At 38.6% G+C, this 22,544-nt stretch overlaps 1 protein-coding gene across 7 annotated transcripts in view; it reads right to left on the reverse strand.

The window, feature by feature from the left end:
• The window catches only part of LOC100116736 (histone-lysine N-methyltransferase SUV39H2), a 114,659-nt gene that overhangs the window by 44,352 nt on the left and 47,763 nt on the right, over positions 1-22,544 (reverse strand). For 3 of the 7 annotated variants that reach the window (XM_031923924.1, XM_031923923.1, XM_031923922.1), the window contains exon 4: positions 8,677-8,784. The exons of the other annotated variants lie outside the window; for them this stretch is intronic. In XM_031923924.1, coding sequence (XP_031779784.1) covers positions 8,677-8,784 — 108 coding nt within the window. The remainder of the gene's footprint in view (positions 1-8,676; positions 8,785-22,544) is intronic. 7 annotated transcript variants of the gene reach the window in all.

The raw sequence follows: 22,544 nt of genomic DNA on the forward strand, positions 1-22,544 counted from the left end.
AAGATGAAGAAGAAAGGATAAGAGGAAGGAGGAACTAAACAAGAGAAGAGGGACTGAACAAGAGAGGCTGGGCACTATTAGAATATCAAAAAAGGTTGAAAAAAGGAGAATAGATGTGGGTTGAGTTAAAGAGAGTAATGAAGGACATACAGTGGCAGAAATAGAAAAGCGAAATGAGTGAATCAAGGCAGACTAAAGATGTAAAAGAATTAATAGAACCGCAGGGTAAGATTCCGGAATATCTGAGAAGAAAAGAGAACATAGGGGAATGGGGCTGGCTACGACAGCAAGATTTAGATAAGGCGACGATGCAAGAGGATACAGATATTGGATGGAGGAGGAAGAGAGAATATGTAGGCTATGCAAAGAAGAAAAAGAGACGTTCGAGTACATATTCTCTCTATTGCCTGTTTCCTTGCACCTAATGAATAACTAGAAAAACATTTTGAACGGGGAAAGGAAGAAGGAGCGGAATGGAAGCTAGAGGACACCAGAACAGATGACACCAAGAAGTGATTTTCAAAAGAAGGGAGGACATGAAAATAATCTGGGAGAAAAGGGCCGAAATTAGAAAAAGGAGGGAAGATCAGACTAGAACAATGGCTTTCATTTGAAGAAAGAAGGGCCAAAGCTCTAATAATGAGAGAGAAGAGAAGAAGGGAGGAAGAGGAGAATAAGAAGGGAGAGACTCTCACAGAAAAGAGTGGATTGCAGAGACTGAAGGAGAGTTTTACAAGTGGAATGAGAAAAAAGGAAGAATATTCAAAAAAGGAAAAGGGAATAATCAGGTGCAAGAAGATAGGTATAGGATGTAAAGGTCGGGAAAGTCAAAAGAGGAAGAGGAGGAATAAACAGAAGAATAAGAGAGAGAAAATAGAAATAATGTACACACACACGCGGAGATCTATATTTAGCATGGGTAGTAGGGAGGGGAGCGTAATGCGTTGCCTCACCCAAGATTTTTTTTACACCCGTACTGCGCTATAAGATGTTTTTCATCAAAAACAGAATCGGAGAGGCGAAAATTAAAAAGATTTCTGCAAATTTATTTTCGATCTTAAGTATTATACTAAAAGAGCAATTTTTTAAGCAAAATATCATAAACATTTAAAAAACCGCTGCCAATACATTGGCACGTGACTTCCTCCAACTAAATTTATAAGTCTAATAAATAAAATATTGTTTTAATATACAGTATAATCTGCCTGCTAATGTATGAGGCGGTTTTTGACACATAATTAATTATATAAGTTGTTGATGGATTACATGAATTCATAGGGAGGGACTTAAACGACGTGCAACGACACCCCTATAGGAGGATGCAAAAGTTTTGAGAAAAATCGGTTTTTACATTTTACCTCTTTACTTGAGAACCGCTCCACGAAATCGTTTAAAATTTTAGCAGCATGATGGTGAATCACCAAATAAAATTTTGAAACGTTTGACTACATTGTTTTAGAGATATAAGGAATCAAAAAATTTTCAAAAAAAATTGAAACCTTGATATTTTAAGAACCATAGGGGTTTGAAAGCTGCGCAATGAACTCAGCCAAAACACATAAAATACCTACTTCTTCCCAAAATCTCAAGGGCAATAAAGCCTTTTTACGTCCGCAATCAAGGCACGAATGAAACTCATTTTTTTAGTTTTCAATCTATTATTGAAAAAATAAGTGGTCAAATCAATTAAAATTCTAATGAGACATAGTTTGACACATGACCCACCGACATGATTTTTTTCGTGAGGTTAGGATGTTTAGTTTCAGAGATATGAATTTAAAAAAAATCACCTGTTTCATTTTATCTGCCAAACGAAGCAGTCGATCCCGAGCACCAAACGAGAAAAAGTGGGTAATTTTATTCTCTTTCAAATGCATTATAGCTGAATTGTTTGTAACAATGGGATGATTGAAAAAAACGCAAAATAGTGTTTTTCAAAAATCAAAAAATAACCATAAAAAAATAATTGAGAAAATAAAGAATAACTGTTTTTTCCGAATTCAGAATCTATAAATAGATATGCATGTCAAATTTTATTGATATTGACAGAGTAGTTCCAGAAATTTTAGGATATACATACACACACACACACTCACACACACATACACACACACCGTAGGCTGCCAAAAGAAGATCCTGGGTGGGGAGGCAGTCTGAGGTTGCAAGCCAAAGTGACCTGAAACACCTATGGCTCCCGCTGACGGCAAGACGGGAGGCCGGTCAGATAGCCAGTACCAGTCAATCGGCTAAGGCGTGTGCGTGATATTGCTTGATGTCTGCCAAAAACTCTCCAGTGAGCCAAGCACTTTGTTCGTGGTAGGAGGTTCGAGAGAGTGGGCTAGGGCAGTATCGCGTGCTATACTCTGGTATGATGTTCCCAGTCTGGCACCGCTTACAGTCATGTGTTGGGGTCATGTCAGCTGCCTCCATAGACGGGGGGATCGACGGTGGTCGGGCACATACTGGAATGAAGACTATTATCGAGCATGGAAAATTTAACCAATGGGGCAGCATAAAGACTAACCACAGAGGACGAGTACTTCTGGAAGCATTTGCTCTCCTGGATTTGATCGTAGTTAACCAAGGATGTACCCACACATTAAAAAGAGGAGACGCAGGATCTATTGTTGACCTTAGGTTTGTTAGTAGCAGCCTTATTGGCTCAGTTGATTCATGGACAGTAAGACACTACACACATAGTGATCATCAGGCTATAATAATAAAGGTAGAAAAACCAGAAAGGAGACCCAGCGCGAGTACAACGACAAATAGAATTAGTTGAAAAACGAAGGATTATGATAAGAAGATGTTCCTGTTAGCTCTCTCTCTCTCTCTGTTCTATATAATTTAAATACATTTCATGCCATTGATGTAATTATTATTTTTGCAGATGCAGTGTTTCTAAGATGCAAGTTATACGTATGTACAACCATGCATTTAGTGCATAAATGGTTTGACTGAGAATATTATTTACATTGCAGAGGTTATTTTTTGATTTTAATTTTATCCTTTTTTTTAGGTGAAAAAATTGAACATAATGGCAAGCAGTTGCAGCAAGGGATAATATTTTCAAGAGGATTCCATTGGAACAAAATAGAAGATTTTTATTAATTAGTCCAGCCAAGATTTGATTTAGTAGTAGGGCATAATTTTCCTTATTATTAAGTTTAGGTTTTCTAGTTCAGTACAATATACTCAAATTTTGAAAGTAAATTGTGCTGATTCAATTTAAAAAATATCAATTACCTGTTGTCAAATTTCATGCGCTTATTACGAGTTTCTACAAATACGTTTATGTTATCTTATTTATATACATGTACGGGATAATGTTCAGAATGTAACTATAAGCTTATAATGATAAGGAGATATCCCTACAAAACTTGGGGCCTGTAGGTGCGTCGCATCTAGATCGTTATTAAACTATTAGTATCAAAAATCATTTTTTAGGCTTTGTTTTGCATCGAAGCATTTACAAAATATATATTTGCCTTGGTAATAAGTTGTGTTTTGAAAATATCTACAACTTGTAACACCCCGTATAAGCTCCGCATAAAATTATAAATTATATTTAAAACTAATTTTCGTGGAACAAAATTTTAGATTTCATGCGAGTATCTCGCTCTCTCCCACTCTTCATTTAAATGCTTCGGGTCAGCTGAGCTCACAGCAGCATAACACCAGCAGCGCCATGAACCAGCGAGAGGCAGCATCGAGAAAGCGGGGAGAGTGTGCAACACACTGTATATATCTGTATATAGCGAGCGGCAAGCGCAGCAGCGCAGCGCACGCATTAGAATATGTTTGTGTGTATGATTGTTGTATGTAGAGTTTTTTCGACGGCGCGATACCCGCTCTCTCCGTGGCCTATACAAGGACCCGTATGAGCTATCCGAGTTTATCAGGTGAAGCGCAACTTAAGCGCCAGCGCAACTAAAGCGCCCAGTCCCTGCTCTTGAGCAACTTACGCCTTGAGCAGGTAAAAGACTTAGAATATTTTCGAATATTTCTCAAACCTATACAATTTTCATATTTCCAAAATACTTATAAATTTCACGTGTTATACCTGATAACGCAACTAACACGTACAGATAGCAAAACATAAAATAAATTCGAATCATTTGTATGCTTATAAAATTGTGAGAGCAAAAAGAAAAATTGAAAAAAGTACTCGTACAATCATTGAGAATTTGATTTTGCTTTCAATTAAAATCTATCATACTTGGAGGGCTGAAATTTTGCATGGTGATTTGTTTCAATCTATTAAAACAATATATCTACTTGTCTTTATCTCAAGTGTTATAGTTTAAATTCTCATGTAAACACCCATGTGTAAATTTTGACCCCGGAGCCATGGGCTTCGGTGTGGATCAGCTAGCGAAGACAGACAAGCAAAAATTGTTACGCTAACCTGTTTCAACAAAATAAAATAAGCATCTACATCACGAATTAAACATCTTGCATGAATACACTGCTTATAAGGCTATATAATGATAGATACTGCCTGCGACTGACTTGAACACTGAGTTGGGAGTATATCTTTGGAGATGAAAGAGTCCCTTCTGCGCTCCGATTGGAGATAAGGCAGGAATAGGACAGACCAGGTTAATAAATGATGACTTGGCGTATAATGACAAACAACTTATATTATTAACGACTGTAGAAAACAATAAGGTGTAAGACCGAAAGGTCTGTCCAGATCGGCGGCCAGGCCGAGACTCCCCCAAGCGCCTAAGCTCGCCTCACGCACGCCACGGCGTGGTGGTGCGCCAGGTGGCGCGTCGATCCCTTGGTGGTGCTCAGAGGGAACCCCCACAGCTACTGCCCCACCAGTGATGAGGGCGGAATGCCCGAGGAACGATGAGAAGAATTCCTGATGAGAGTGAAGTCCTGCCTGAGTAAGGGAGGCTGCGGCTGCTGGACGCGGCGCCCGTGCCGAAGAAGTTGAGGGCTGCAGAGCGGAGACGGGCTGACGCTGGGTCGAAAGCTACCAGGTCCTTCATAGGCTGGTTTGATGAAGACCCAGGAAAGCGTCGGAATAAGACCTATGGCCGTCTGTTAAAAAAAACGATGTCTGCCTGGACAGCATCCAGGCGTGTCAGTGCTGCAGATTGTCGCTGCAGTGGCCGGCGACCTGAAGCCTAGGGTCAACGGCGTTGAAGAGCGTCCTTGGCTGATGAACATCCTCGGTTGCCGGAATGCACCAGGACATCGGTAACGAGGATGCGGTCGAAGCTGGACGATGCGCTGAAAGAGACCTCGCTGTGGCTGTCCGTGGGTACCAGCGCAGACTGCGATGGAAAGAAGGCCGGAGCGAGCGTCGTCGAGCGTCCTCGACGGAGCTGGCCCCTGCGCATAGTCGAGCGCACGGCCTGGTAGTTGCTGGTGGCCCCAGGAGAGCGGTGGTGCGATGGCCTTGAGCACTGTGATTTTCCGCTACACGGTCGCTGCGAGCGATGATTAAAGAGCCCCGGCGTGCGGTTGTTCGCTGTGCAGAGCCCGATGCGATGTAGCACTTATGATGTGGCGCGCGCGGAATGGCGCGCGAGAGGCTCGATGCGCGGCTTAAAATGGCCGACTGTACGCCAGAGAGGTAGCGCGACGAGCGAGCGCGGTACGAGAGTCGCGGCGTGTGGCGCGAAATGGCGACCATGAGCGACGCGACGGCGTTCCCGGCGCCGAGCGACAAGCTTCGCGAGGGCGCGACGAGAAGAGCGACTCGATCCTCGCAAAGAGACCTGCCTGTCTTGAAGCCGGTGATGAGGGCTGCAAGGCGCCGGAGATGATGCGCGTGCTCGGGGGCTCGGTGCGCTGGCGATGCTCGGTGGTGTGGGGCTGCCGATGATTTTGCCATTGGTGCTGGTGTCACTGGCTCCGAGGCTGCTGCTGTTGCTGCGATGACGGTGTTAGGCCTCGAGGAGCCTCTCCGCGGCGATTTTTTTTGAGGCCGAAGCGGGGCCTCCTGGACAGCTCGGCGATGATGGCGAGACGTCGGCGCGCTGAGCCACTACTCGCTGCGCGGTAGCAGAGCGAGCGGTGCGAGAGACGCGACGCGCGGCTTAAAATGGCCGACTGCGCGCGAGAATGAGAGAGACAGCGTGACGTGCTGGCGCGGAGCGCGGCATGTAGCGCGAAATGGCGGCTTTGCGCGACGCGACAGCGTTCCCGGCGCCGAGTGGCAGGTTTCGCGAGGCGCGATGGGAAAAGCGACTCGACCTCGTAAAAGGATCCGCCTGTCCTGGCGATGATTATACCGCCCTCGAGGCGCCGGGGCGATGATGTTGGTCGTGGCGTCGGTGGCGCGGTGCGCTGATGAGTGCTGGTGGAGAGAAGCCGCCGGTGAAGTTGCAGCGGGTGCTGCGCTGCTGATGCTCGTTGGTGCCGCGCTGCTGGTGTCCGCTGCCGTGGGCCGTCGTTTGCTGATCTCGTGGTTGCGTCAAAACTGCAGGTCTCGAACTGCAGCGAGGTAAAAGCGTCAGCATGCGGCTACAAATGGCCGGCGCGAGACTTCGATTTTTCGGAGTTGACTCGACGAGAAAGATAAAAGCGTCTCTGCGCGGTTGTAAATGTCCGTCGCAGGACGTGAGTCGATGTAAAAGTCGACAGAAAGATAAAATTGTCGTCGCGTGGCTGTAAAGGGGCCGACGCGAGACAAGAGAATTATAGTCAGTGTAAAGGCTGACGAAAGAGCTAAAAGCTCGAAATGAGCGAAAGACCAAAAGGCCGCCAATCAGAAAAGCCGAGGCGAGCTCTGAAGAGAGCGAGCTCGCGATCGAGACTTCGCGAAATGGCGCGGCGTCGAAAACGGCGCCGCGCGATGACTCGCGGATTGCGAGTTCTAAGACGGGGTCACCACTTTGGAGATGAAAGAGTCCCTTCTGCGCTCCGATTGGAGATAAGGCAGGAATAGGACAGACCAGGTTAATAAATGATGACTTGGCGTATAATAACAAACAACTTATATTATTAACGACTGTAGAAAACAATAAGGTGTAAGATCGACAGGTCTGTCCTGATCGGCGGCCAGGCCGAGACTCCCCCAAGCGCCTAAGCTCGCCTCACGCTCGCCACGGCGTGGTGGTGCGCCAGGTGGCGCGTCGGTCCCTTGGTGGTGCTCAGAGGGGACCCCCACATATCTGTCAAGATCATCACTTTTACACTTCATTGTTGATAATCTTGAACACACAAATTTCACATGATGTTGTTTCTAATATTCACACTTACATAAAAACATGTTTGCCAGAATAGTATACATATATGTTAGTGAGTTTTGAGTGTGATTATATGTAAATTTGTATGTATGAATATTCAAGGTTAGGTTACTGCTTTTAACACTTTGCCTTGTATTTTCAAAATTTATTGTAAAATCCTTTTTTGAAACGTAAATGATTTTAGAATTTACTGCGTTAAAAGAAATTTGATTATTAAGTTTATGGATTTTAGGTTATAAAGCCATTGCTTGAGTCAAGTACTCAACATAATGTGGACATCTCATGTTGACATATTATGCTAAGAAAAATATGGCCAGTAGTTATTCACCGGCCATATCTTATGGCGTATTTTCTACGAGGGCTTTGATATCTTAAAAAACATAGGGGTTTGAAAGCTGCGCTTAGCTAAAACTTAGCTAAAACACATAAAATATCTACCTTATCCCGAAATCTCAAGTGCAATAAGGCCTCTTTACGCCTGTAATCAAGGCACAAAAAAACTCATTTTTTTCTGTTTTTGATTTATATCTGAAAAAATAAGTGGTCAAATCACTTGAAATGTTAATGGGATATAGTTTGACACAAGATCCATTAATATGATTTTTTTCGTGAGGTTATGATGTTTAGTTACAAAGATATTCATTTTTAAAAAAATCACTTTTTTCATTTTATCTGCCCAACAGAGCGGTCGATCGCGAGGACCAAACGAGGAAAAGTAAGTAATTTTATTCTCATTCAAATGCACTATAGTTGAATTGTTTGTAACAATGGGATTATTGAAAAAAAAAACGCAAAATAGTGTTTTTCAAAAATCAAAAAATGGCCATAAAAAGAAAAATAGTCGAGAAAATGAAAAATAATTGTTTTTTCGAATTTGGAATCCAAAAATAGATATGCGTGTCAAATTGTATTGATATTGACGGAGTCGTTTCAGAAATATTACGGCACACACACACATCCATACGGATATTTTTTAAAAACAATTGATTTGAACTCCTAACACACCAAAAAGTATTTTCTAAAAGTTTTGACGAAACTCAAATTTTTACTATTACAAAGCTTCCTCTAAGAGGAAGCAAAAATTAATTTTTACAAAATATAGGAATATTCACAGAAGGCATCGTTTTCTAAAATAAAGACTTTTAATATTATGTAGAAGATGTAGATACACTCAGGACCGAGAAAGCGAAGCGCGCGATGAATTTATCTAGTATATTACGAACAATCGCTTTTTAATAAACTAACACTAAATTAGCAGCTCTACATATTTTGAAAAATAATGTTATATTTTCTGTATTTTGATTTATAATTTTTTTATAATGTGTTTTTTAAACTTTATATTAGTATTTTGATTTCTAAAGTAAAAAGATTTTAGTCTTAGTAAAAATAAAACGCAACTATTAAGGTCTACTTAAAAAAGCTATATTTTAAATACTTTATATAAATATTTTAAATGCAATTAATTTACCTAATTTTACTGTAATATCTCTTTGACTCTCGTTTTTTAATCTTACTGTTCGTACTTCTGATAGATTTTTGAATGTTTCTATAGTGTATGAATCAGCTCCAACTTTTCCTAAAAATATATAAATATTATTATGCATAAATTTTATTATTTATAAATATTATTAATCACATGTTACTTTAATAAAATCTAGTCTTTTAATAACTTTAAGATACTTATTACAAAACAACAATTAAAAATTTTTGGGTACAATATTCTAACTTCTGTAGAGTGAGGAAAAAGATTACTTTTTATAAGTATACTAATCTATAATTTTATCCTCGAGGACATACGGGCCTAGTACTCAGATTAAAATTGCTGTGGGATTCACTCTAAACTGACACGTAAGAATCTACACCGCAACCAGCCTGCGTACTATAATATTCATCCATTCTTTTCTTTCTTGGCAGACGGATTTGTTTCTACAAGTACATCCTACGCCTCTTAGTGCAGTTAGGCAGTCCGCGATAAGCTCAATTACTTTCTTCCCTACCTTTATTATGCGTTTATTTTGTTTCTTGCAGGCTTTTACGGCTTTTTCATATGACATCTATATTCTGCGATTTTTTGGTTGGATAAGGCGACTGTCCCCGATCTTGGTCTCGATAACACTTGCTAAATTATTCATACTAATTATTCTTCATCCCGGAAATTCTCCTCCTAGATATGATTTTTTTCTTTTTTTTTTCCTACATATGTTTTTTTTCTCTCTTTATCAGACGGTGCACGTTGGTTCTGCCCTCAGCTTACTTAATTTCCTCGGTGACTATACCCTTCAAAACGTTGAATTTATCACCTAGCTCAATTGGGTTTGGGGTTTGGATTCCCTATGTCAACAGTTTTGGCGCTTTTAATGCACTAGCTAAATTCAACGCCTGCTTAATTCTTCAACTAAAACATTTGGTAATCACTTTTGTAAAAAAATCTTCCTTTACTTTCCTTCCATTTTTGTTTCTATTTTTCGACTTTTCTACACATGTACGACGTCTTAGTACTTACACCGCTCCTTGGTCACCCATATTGTCCCATGCCTCGCCGCCCGTCGTGAGATATCTCTCACCAGTCAGGGTAGCTTTAGCAAGGCCTCCCGTGGGAACCGTAGGGCCTGATTTCGGGCTTTATAGAGCACTATTACGACCAAGAAAATGTTCACGTTATTGAATAAACCGACATCACAAAAACGAATAAATCGTGTAAAAAATCTGTCCCACCAATAACTCAGAAAGGACTATTCAAAGAATGACAAGAAATCAAAGTAAAATAAGAGGAAACGAACATCATCTGACGGAGAAGATAGCACTCCTGCCAAAAAAAAAGGAAAAACAGATTCAAAAGGCGCTTCATCGACAAGTAGGAACAGCGAGCGGGATGCACAGTCTGTTCATGAACAGCCACAATGAGAAGTAACTGCTATTAGAAAGGCTAAAAAGACTCAACCAAAAATAAAAGAAGATAAAGCTCCGCGTCAGAGGATGGATGCATTCTTGGGAAGAAAAACAGCTTGGATGTTGGGCAGAACACCAGCCTGAACAATAGTATCGTCGGAGATCAATTTGGGGTGGGTAGCTGAATTGAGGTAAGCCAGAAGAACTAAATGTGGTTGTTTCTCTGCAAAACAAGAGACAATGACGTTTTGGTGGGTGTGGGAAAGCGTGACGACAAAATGGAGTCACTCCAGAAAGCTATCCAAGACGCCATCGGACAAACAGGCACAGTCAAGAGTAAAATTTTGAAGACAATATTAGAGATAAGAGATATCGACAGTATCACGACAAAGGAAAAAGTTACAAACGGCATCGGAACCGAGACAAGTTGCGGCAAAAGTACATCTGTTTGAGCCAATCAAGAGAGAGTAGAGGGTGGCTGTGGTCGAAATGGATCAGACAAAGGCAGCCGCTCTGCTCAAAAAAGAAAAAAATTGTATCAGGTGGATAAACTGCCAAGTGCGGATACAAACAAGTATCCGCGATGCTACCGCTGCCTTGGATACGAACGCGTGATAGCGAAATGCAAAGGAAGCAAAAGCTGCTGAAAGTGTGGCACAAATGGACACCGAGCGGCGGCTTGAAATGTGCTGGACCAACAGAGAAGATTTTATCTATGCAAAGACGCCTGAGAACAGGACAATGCACTCTCTAGGTACCGGAGCATGCATAGTCTTTCGAACGGCTTTAAAGTAAGATCTTAAGATAATGGCGAGGATATTGCAAAGGAACCTGCACAGAAGTAGGCTTGTACATGATCTGCTGATCCAATATGCAACGGAGCAGAAAGTGGATATCTTATTGATCAGCGAACAATACAAGAACCTAGACCCACCCAGTCGGGTGTCAAAGAAATAACTGCCGCTATTTAGGTGCCTGGGCGGAGTATGACAAATACGGGTACAGGAAAAGATTATGCGCGGAGAAGGATGGGTTGTATAATATACTTAAGCGTATATCATTCACCGAACCTAATTGCAACCAAATTCAAAAGGAAACTAAAGGTCTTGGAGGACGCTGTTAGAGAGACTCCTAAAAAAAGCGTGATAGAGGGCGACTTTCACGCAAAGGCCACGGAATGGGGCATGACTACGATGAACCCACGAGGCAGGGTCATTTTCAAGATAGAAGCTGCAGCAAGATAGGCTGCATTTGGTGGTGGCAAATAATGGTAATACCACTACCTACCGCAGACCAGGCTACGGAAAATCTATACCGGATGTAACCTTTGCAAGTGAAATAACGATCCGCAACATACGGGACTGGTATTACGTCGTAGCTAGAAAAATATGAAAATGCAGATGCGAAACAAAAATTAATAATCCGTAACATTTAAAATATTGAGAGAAACGAACGTCTGAACTGTGAAATTAGACATTCTGAACAAATAGCAATTAAGAGCGTGCGCAGGTATAGCGATCAGGATCATTATATGGCGGACAGCAGGCCTATTGTAAAATTTATGCGCAGCCGGGGAAAAACCGAAACAAATTTCCCGGGGAATCGAAGCGTTTATTATGATTTTTGTCAGAAAACTTAACAGCTGAACGATAATCTGGCGTCTCGAATATTCGAAAACTGCGTCGCAAATACAAAGCTAAACGAATGCTAGGAAAAATGAAATTTTAAGCAGAGAAATATTTGTATCAGTGAACAACAATTTAGATTCAAATGAAATATGGCCCGTTAATAGGCATTATAATACTGTGCACATTTTATAAACTAATGATGAAAGAATCGTAGTTGTGACGCATAGAAATTTATATGTGCTCGCACAGGTTTAACGCTTAAAATAGTTAAATATAAATAGTAGTTAAGTAGAATAATAACTTTAAATTAAGATTATGTTAGAATTATACGCAAAAATGGTTAAAAATTAATAGTTGAAAAAAAAGTTTAAAAATTATAAATACAATTATACCAAAAAAGGCAAAGTAATTATAATGAAATTATTATGGAAGAATGTCAATTAAGATTTATAAATAATTAGTTCGTTTAATAAAAAATATTAAACTAGAAAGTTTTAGATCTTGAAAATCATACAGGGAGAGCCATCTCTTGAATATCGGTAAGGCTAAGGACGTAGTGCGAGCGAAAAAGTAGGTGGAAGAGTAAACGTAGAGGGGTGATAGCGAAAGCTGGAAGAGACGGAAGTAAAAGCGATATAGAGCGAGGCTATAGGTCTATAGGAAAAGATACGACACGGGGGCGAAGCGCTAAAAAAGCGTCCGAATAAAAAGCAGTCTGATCAAGAAGATCAACCAAGGTGATTGCTCCCTAGTAAATTTTAAGTTTTGTTTTGTAGACCAAACCTAAATGATTGTGGCAGTTTTAAAAGTTTCTAAGTTTGCTGGAAAATGAAAGATTTTTTACCAGAAGAAGTTTTGAAGTTGAAGTATTTCTTCCATATACACTCTATAAAATAATAAGGGTTGGTAATATTGAGTAGGGTTTAAACACTGCCGCTTATTTTACAGATATTTTCAGGGAACTTATGCAGTTCTCTGGAGGGTTGATTGGACTTTGCTTGATTTTAACCTACAGTAGAAATGTAAACGGTTATTTAGCTAAAATTTCGCTTATTTAAGGGGGCACACCACCTTTGAAATTAAAATCAAAATTTTTCATAAAAAATTTATAAATACTTATATAAATGAACCAAATTTTTATTACTATTCTTAGACATAATTACCTTTATTTTCATGGTTTTAGACCTTCTATACAGGGTGGGCCATTTTAATCAAACCAGTCTAATAACTCCTAAATTAAGCCATGAACAGAACAATTGTTCAGATGAAAGTTGTCCAGGATCAAGGGGGACATCTTTTTGTGCAATTAGTTTTTACCTTGAACCCAAATTTCAAGTTCATTTGAAGGTCAAATTTTTTTTTAAATAGGAACCCCAATTTTTGATAGCAGATTCAGAAATAACAGGAAATTTTACGTCCGAAACGGTATTTCAAAATTTTTTTCATGACCTTCACAAGGTCAGTTCAAGGTAAAATGTTAAGAAATACTGTAATTGCTATTTAATCGAGATTCCAAAGGAACGAATGGCCCAAATGAGCTCAAACTCTAGGATATTGTTTAAAAGTACATTAGTTATGGTATGAATGAGGGGATTTGGTTTAAATTTCATAGAAAAAGGTTTATAAGCATATTACTGATTTTTTTTATCAATTTTTGATTAATTTTAACATAACTATCATGTAACTTTTTTTCTATGAAATTTAAACCAAATCCCCTCATTCATACCATAACTAATGTACTTTTAAACAATATCCTAGAGTTTGAGCTCATTTGGGCCATTCGTTCCTTTGGAATCTTACGGTAAGTGAATTATAGACTCCCTACTATATGTAGGTATTATAGAGGTATATAGAAGGTCTAAACCCATCAAAATAAAGGTAATTTAAGAATAGTAATAAAAATTTGGTTTATTTATATAAATATTTATACATTTTTAATGAAAAATTTTGATTTTAATTTCAAAGGTGGTGTGCCCCGTTAAGCCAATAACCTAAATTATCGCTTACGATAAAAATCGTTTACGTGTCATGCTATTGCAGATGTCAGCTTAGTTAAAATTAGTTAATTTTCAGTTAAAAATAGTTGAATATTTTTCACAACTTTAAAAATAATTAATTGTATATAATCACTGGTCAATAGTGCAGAATTAAACTATGAATCTTAAATTTTAAATATTTAAATAATGTTTTCAATAAAATTATAACAAATACAATAAGCCATAATTCCAGAAATAGCCTTTATTGCGCCCCGGGTAATTTATTACCTGGCCAAGCAAACATTATTTTTTCCGGCATTACCGGGCAGCTTAGCCCGAGATCTTCAAATTAAAAAAAAATTGTTAAAAATGACTGTCCCTATCAAAAATGCGAGCTATTTGAAATAGGGTGAAATTGTTCAAAAATGCGTTCGAAACGAAACTTTCCGATTTTTCGTCGGATTTTCTCAATTTAGATGATTCAAAATAGGGTACGACGACTACGGGTAATTTAAGTCTCGTTTTGAACGCATTTTTGAACAATTTCACCCTATTTCAAATAGCTCGCATTTTTTATAGGGACGGTCATTTTTGACAATTTTTTTTTTAATTTAAAATCTCGGGCTAAGCTGTTCAGTAATGCCGGAAACATGATGTTCACTCGGCCAGGTAAAAAATTACCCGGGGCGCAATTAAGGCTATTTTCTGATAACTCTTTGGAATTGTGGCTTTATTATATTTGTTACAATTTTATTTAAAGGGAAAAAATTGCAATATAACTTAATAAAATTATGCGTAGTTATACCCGTAACCCATTTATTAATTTGAGCCCTATATTTTTTGTAATATTTCTGATTACAACATTTTGACTACTAACCCCGATAACATGATGTCGGCCGAATGACGGCACTGAGACGGCACGGAATGGGCCACGCGTGACGTCCAGGTACCCCTGCTCCGGGACACGGAAATGACGGCATTGTGCTGAGCACAATGACGGCACGCGGTGCAAGCATCGTGCCGGCACTTAAATTAAGCGAAAAAAACAAAAAAATTAAAACCCTAACGAGGATCGAACCCTGAACCTTTCAGTTAGCAGGCAGGCACTTTACCACTCGACCACGAACACTTGTTACAAGTCATAGCTAATTGTGTCCTTATGTATTGCGAGCAGCTGTTGATAATAAAGTTGCAAGTTATTGTAATAAACAATCACCAAAATTATTATTAACGCGTTTAACAACATTGATATTCGCCGCTTATTTCGTGTAAGTCGCGAAACTGGCAGGCTGCTATAAATTCGGTAGTCATGAAAGAGTAGTCATAATAATATAATTAATAAAAATTGGCAAGGAACAAAGTCCGGTGGATAAATAATAGCCCAAATTAAAAAAATCAACAGCCTTAAAATATCATACATTGAAAAGCCTTATTTCGTGAATTGTGCGGCTGAAAAATTTCTAAGTTTCGCAGCCAACAAAGGCAGCATTCTGCGGGAATTTCGTTCCGACAGAATGCTGTCATGGCAAGAAGCACTCCCAGCAGGCATTCTGCTAGCACTCTGAGAGCGCCAAATGTTAATAAATTTTGAACACGGGTCGACGGCACAATGCCGTCAGGTAGCTCCTCAAAATGTCTTCATAATGCTGACATGAGTGCCAACACGGCGTGACCGCAAAATACCGACATTCTGCCTTCGTTCCTGCCAGTGCCATACAGCCAGCACACATGGCTGTCATTCTGACAAAGTTTCGTGCCGTCGCAATGTCAGCACGCGTGCTGGCACGCTGTGCCGCCAAAATGTCAACATTATGACTTCCCGAATGGCGAGAAAAAAAAATTTTGAAAATTCCAACGAAAGATGTCTTGGGGACGTCACAATGACGGCACGAGCGGACAGCACGCGTGACCCCAAAATGCCCGGCACGCGATGTTATCGGGGAAGCGATTTCATAGCAAAGTTTTATTTTAATTTTTAGTTAAATTTTAGCTAAATGAGTTAACTAAGTCTTAAGATCTTAGCGGTTTTGACTCGTTCACTTTCTACCAGGGAAGATAGACAGAGAGAAAAACGCACTTAAATTAACGCTATCGCCGCGAGGTACCTGCGCACGCTAGAGAGTTCTCCTAGCTTGACCGCAACAAACGTGGACGGCACGACGAGAAGCCTCGGCCGCACGTGGATGGAATGCACTTTCCTTGGTCGCAGGACACCTCGACGTCTCGAGAAAGCCTATCCTGGACCACGGGCAGACCTTTTCAGCCCTGCCGCGTACGGTGACGTCAGGACGGTGGAGGTCAGCACGTCAAGAAAGCTTGCACGTGGCCGACGTCCCAACACACGAAGAACCACACACTCTGCGCGCCGCTCGCACGATTATCACACACAACGCGACGCACGCTACAAAAAAGAGGTCAACTGTCCTGAAAAGAACGTTCGAGAAGACCTGATACGCTCAATGTACAAAATCAAGAAATCGCAAAATGGACGCTGATAAGCTGAAATGGCCGGTTCCTTCATAAGAACTGTCAAAACTGAACAGCACGTGCTTGCGCGCTAGAGCCCACGCAAAACAGGAAAGGCCCTACGCGGCGCGCGCATGCGCTCGACTGCTCTCGCCGCAGCACTCGTCGAACACGTTTTTAAAAAATTAAATAATGAAGTCACACCATCCCCAATTTAGCGGAAGCTAGCTTAAAACGGAGAAGTTCGTTGATGGTAAATGGACTTGAGATTGTTTCTCGGCCAACTATTAAATACCTGGGCATTACTATAGGTGCAAAATTGACATCCAAAGAGGATCTTGCTATAGTGGGAGATAAGGCAGGAAGAATTAGTGCTGCTCTATCAAGGATTATTTTAAATATAGGAGGGCCAATGCAGAAACGAAGGTTACTCTTAGCCAGTGTAATCAGATGCCATGTTAGTAAAAACTTATGCACTAAGCATAACTTTTTTATGGCCCTTAACACCGATGTCAAGAAAATGTAAAAATTTTCCTTCACTAGCAAAATCGCGCGCTTATTTTTACTGCACGCAGTCTCGTTATAATAATATTTAAAAAGTATTCAAAACTCATACAAAAACTTCATAATAAAGTATACATATATATTTGATTCATGTGCTTTCTCAAAAAAAATAAGCAGTATATTTTAAAACAAAGCAGATTACGAAACATTCTACTGTAGGTTAGACATTATTAATTTAGTACAAAATAAGCTAGAATAATTTATATGAACTAAACAATCATATTATTAATTATAGTCATACAATTAATCAACTGAATAATACATTCAAATCAATATATTAAATTTAAATAATAAAACATTTTTAATTTTTGCGTCATTTATCTCTTTTTTAAGAGAGGACTGTACCCGGTAATCTACAATGAACGTCCCAATAAGTATATTTTGAGGTCAGTTTTATAAGATTAAGCTTTATTGTCATGCTAAAATAAACAATATCTATTACTTTGTCTAATCAGATAGCATGTCTTAACAAAATGAAATTTGATAACAATTTATTTAGGTGAAATAAAGCATAGTGTACACGTATCCATATAATTATTTTAGAAATTATATAGAGTAGGGTAGTATTAGAGTAGAGCTGTATTGAATTTAATTAATTTATAAAATCGATATGAGTTATTAGCAGTAATTATAAATAAATGTATATATTTATTCATAATTACTGAATGTATATTAAAATGTTTTACGTAATAAGTTAATTTATTATTATCAGTATTAAGTAATAATTTGTTTTAAGATAATAATTGAATATAAAATTGTTGTTAAAATAGTAACTAATTCAAAATTTTTGAAGAAAGTTAATAGCTTATTTATAAATAAAATATAAAATATATGTTATGTATAACAATTAACATTTCTAACTAGATAAAGTTGAGTCGGCTATACTTACATTCTCATTATCTAAGCCTACAAAAATAACGGCTGCCAATTCTTTGACACGTAGCTTCCTTTAACATCATGTATTGACTTAATATTAAAATTATTCTTCTTTATACATAAATTTATGATGTTTTTGTTCTTTTTTGTTTGATAGATGAAATTATTTCTAATAAATTACATATACATAATCAATTATAATTCTCTACCTCTCTCTTTTTCTCGCATAAATATAATCGTTAAATTGAGATCCAAGCGATGCAGTTTTCAATTATACAGTTATACAGTTTCAATTATACAGTACAAGAAACTGAAATCTCAAAACTTAAAAATCAATATAAAAAAAAACGCGTCCACAAAATGTAAAAACGGACTATTTTTCCACTATGTACTAGTAAAAACAAAGAAAACCAAACTTGGTAGGTTAAAATCTACTAAGTAGAACGAACATACAGATGTATATGAACGAACACACACACACATACATCTGTACGGACATTTTCCAAAAACACTATTTTTTGACTAAAAGTGCATCAAATCACACTTCTTTTCAAAAATTACTATTACAAAGCTTGCTTAATTAAGAAGAACAATTTGACACACTCAATATTATCGCAATATATTGCTAATACTGCATCAAGAATAGTACCATTACTCGTAGTAGCGATGTCTGAATTATTATTTATCTTAAATTGTAATTTAAACTCGAGAAATGATACTAAATTTTGTGCTCAGTCAGCAGCAAAATTAACATTGGAATTTCCGCTTAGGATGAATGGTCATTAAGGATAATTTGTGCGAAGTAAAGTAGAACCTTCTGGTGTGTATCTTTAAAGTTCTGAATGAAGAAATTAAACAATAATTGAACATTGTGCTTAAGTGCAACGATCACATGAATCGAGAGGATTGCGCGCGCATTCCTAGCACAGTAGATTCGAAGAAGAGAGTGTGTGTATGCGGAGCTTGTGCGGTGAGAGTGACTGTCGAGCACTAGATCCCAAGGAAGAAATCGCAGGTGCATTGAGTCAGATAGCAAGAACGCGAGGAGAAGAACAGAGGCTAGGCCAGTGAGTTGCAGCAGAAGAAGACGAGATCAGGAGAATGCAAGGTGCACACCAGGAGCTAGGCGTAAGTAACCCTTCAGGCTGGAGATCGTGCCTACATTGTCCAAAGCAGGTGTTGCTTTTTAAGTAGTTTAACATTGTTTACGCTAAGTTATAATTCTCAGTAAGTTGTGTAAGCGTAGGAGATGCGATTTGGTAATTCGAGGCTGTTGTTAACACGTATTCTAAGTGACATTAAGACTCAATATAGAGAAGATTAAATTAGTTGAAGTCCCTGACTTTAGCTGACTAAGATTTGTACGTGCGTATGGACATACAATATGTTTAAACATGGGTATCACCTCCAAATTATGCCAACAAAAATTTTCGGGCCAATTACTAATTACCAAAAAATAGCCTTTATTGCACCCCGAGTAATTTATTACCTGATTAAGCAAAAATTATTTTTTCTGGCATTAATGGACAGCTGAGCCGGAGATCTTGAACTTAAAAAAAAAATGTTTGGCACGGTAAGAAGATGTATTTTAAAAATTTTTCTAACTTTTACATTTAAGGTGGAATTCTGGTGTTTTTCGACCACAAAATCGAAAAAAAATTTATTTCTTTAAAGTGTTCTAAAGAATGCGTAGAATCTAGTATCAAGTTTCTTTTATGGGTGAATAGGTATGAATAAGTAGTTTGAATGCAAAACGAAAACGTAAGTATCATTTTATCCAATCGGCCCAGTCTGTGAACCCTGCGATAGATGGCGGCACAAACGTTTATACGGTACAAATTTTTCTGCTGTGCGAGTCTATGTTTGTTACATACTTATATACCATACATGTAACAAAATATATGTATATGCTAAAGTTGTAGTTGCATAATTTATAATTTATTAATTTATAAATTACAACAATGGATGCTATACATTCAAAGTGGCGTAAACCGAAGCAAAAAAAAAATCGTAAAAGTGCTACGAGTGCAGCTAACCTAATAAAAGCTCGAGCAAATGTAAACAAGACTGATCAAAATAAAAATGCAACAAAAACTAGTGTTCCAAATCGTAATTCTCTCAGTGAAAAACCTTGTATTAGAAGTGTTTCTAACAATACAGTAAATGCTATGCAAGCTAAACTGCAAGAGTCAGCAACAACAAGAAAATTGGCATTTACTGATATGTTAAAAAGTTCAAGTGATGTTGTTGATGAGGAAGAAAACATTTTTATTGTCATAAATGTTTTTAAAGTTATAGCTGACAAGATGACATGTGAATTTTGTAAAACAAATTCAGTGAATTTTGAATTAGGACAACGAAATGGTTTTGCTGTGAATTTATTGTTTATTTGCAAAGTTTGTGGTAAAGTATGTGTGGATATATTTTCAAACTCACGTACAGATCCTAATAAGAACAACTTCTTTTGTGATCAATGAGATCGTAGTGCAGTCTTTTACAAAAGTAGGATTAGGAATCGCTGCTCTTCAATTTCTCCAAAACCAAGTCAGCAAACCAACGGCTAGTACAGAACCCCATTGGAGCACCTAGGATTTGTTTAGAAAATTGACCGTTAAATTGTAAGTAGGTAGAATCTAACAGAACATCAATTCCCTGCAAGAATTCAGTTTTCCATTAGGAATGTTACTAAATAGGGATACAACATCAAATGAGGCCAATGCGTATTCCAAAGTAATCACAGTATTATTAAGATTGTTTTTGAGTTCGATTCTATTTTTTAGGCTCGATATTATAGTTTATCTTCTTGTCTATATAACTGACATGCTTATTAGTGTTTTTTGTAGAATATAAGTAAGTTTCTAAATGATTGAAGAACTCGAAAGCGTGCTTATGTTTTAATTGTATTGAAAAGTTGAATTTTTCTCCTAAACATTGTGTGTCTTTAACATATTGTGGAATATTACTGTCTGTTAAATTGATGAGCCATTTATCGCTAATGTGTATGGTATCTGTGCTATTATTGTTATGATGGTTATTATTCTGATCATTGTTTTTATTGTGATTATCTAGTGGGTCTTGATTAAGATTTTTGGACTTCAGTCTTCTCCGTTGAGACCTTCTGGGAACAACATCTGATAACTCCTCCTCTAAATCCATCTGATAATCTGACTGAGCACGTCTGGATGCTGATTTTGGTGAATGACTTTATGTCAGCTGTGGATCAAGAGTTATGTCATCCAGCCTAGCTGATTTCATCTTGACTTCGTTTCCAGTCGACTGAGCCTTCCTTTTTCAAACTTTGGATTGGCCACTAGGGATTACAGCTGATTCCACATCTAATTTTTCAGTTACATTACTAGTCTTAATTTTCTCTTTAGATACATTAGTAAAATTTTTCTCTTTATTTACAGTATTAATTGGTTCATCTAAATTTACAAGCCTGGCAGTCACTCTATCTTCTAAATTTACAGGAGCAGTGAGTCGTTCTGGTAAGTTCTCATCAATATTCTCTTTTTAAGGTACTTCATTTAATAATCTATTAATAGGGTGCCCATCAGTTCCAAATGTTCAGAAGAAAAATAGACTGGAGTGGGCTTTACCTTTTGATCAGTTTCAAAAAATAGTACATTAATAGCCACAAACACTTTCTTGTCTTCTGTACTCTACAGTCTGTATCCGCACTGGTCTTCACTATAAACAACAAAGGGTGTATTCACAGTAACGGGACTCCGAGAGTAATGCTCGCATGCACCCTGGGTCCTCGAATATCGCGATGTAATGTGGAGATCAACCCCACGCTGTTACAGATGTATATTTGGAAAAACTTTATCGCGTGTTCAGGGACCATCGGTGTGCGCACTAGTGCGTATACAGACTCATCGACACTAGTACTAATGAATGAACAAAACTTCTGGACTGCACGTACTCCCGTAGCGCAGACCGATTCACGGAATTCAGATGACTGCAATCTGAACTGAATACCCGTGGACGGAAATTCATGGATGTGAGTATTTTACTTTCACACGCGTACTTAATAGGTAGAGGGGCCAGTAAATCGCACGCATCTGCGGCATAGACAGATCGAGCGATATCTCGTGTGTCATGGCGGCCGCAGGGGCTAACGCAACTCTGGCGGATGGGCCTTTAGCCCGAGGACTAGACCGAGCACTAGACCGAGGGCCCTCGTGTCGCTCGAGTATCCGAGGGGAACGCTAGGGCAACAGCGGACCGTACGTGTTCATCACTGGTTAGCAGGGGGAATGCTCGGACTGTAGCGACCACACGTGCTTTACATGATGCGCGGGAGAAATCTAGGGACCCGAGATTTTTGTACAGCATGCGCGTTTTTATAATGAAATACTAAATAAGCATTTGTACTCTTAATAAAGTATTAGAATGCAGTTGCTCAAGTAACTGTGACTAATAGACTCCCCTAAATAACAACTAAAGAAATCTCACCCGTGAACCCAAATGCCGGATGCATATCTTAAGGGATAATGTAAATGAAGAAGAGTTAACAAAAACTGATGAGAAAAAAAAGGCATTCTAAAGCACTCATGCAAAATTTCAGAACTCTTGCTCAAAAACTATGGAATTGAAAGAAAAAGAAAGTCTCACGGTTTTCACATCTGATTTATAAACAAGTTATTGTCATTTGCAAATTTGTTGAGCAAGGGCACTGAAATTTTGCACGGATGTCATGGAATACTATACAAAACTTTCCACTACATGAGTTTTCATTAACTCTTTTCGTTCTTGAATTATCCTTGAGATTGACATCCGGCATTTGGGTTTGAAAGTAAGATTTCAAATAGAGCTGGTCTGGACATGGGTTCGAACTTCCTTAGCAGGTGACCAGGGACGTAGGTTCTTGCTTGACTTCCAAAGACTCTCAGATGCGACAGGTTTGACTTAGCTTCAGTCCAGAGTTCCACAGG

Source organism: Nasonia vitripennis (genome assembly GCF_009193385.2).
Source record: "Nasonia vitripennis strain AsymCx chromosome 2 unlocalized genomic scaffold, Nvit_psr_1.1 chr2_random0002, whole genome shotgun sequence".
Lineage (NCBI taxonomy): Eukaryota > Metazoa > Arthropoda > Insecta > Hymenoptera > Pteromalidae > Nasonia > Nasonia vitripennis.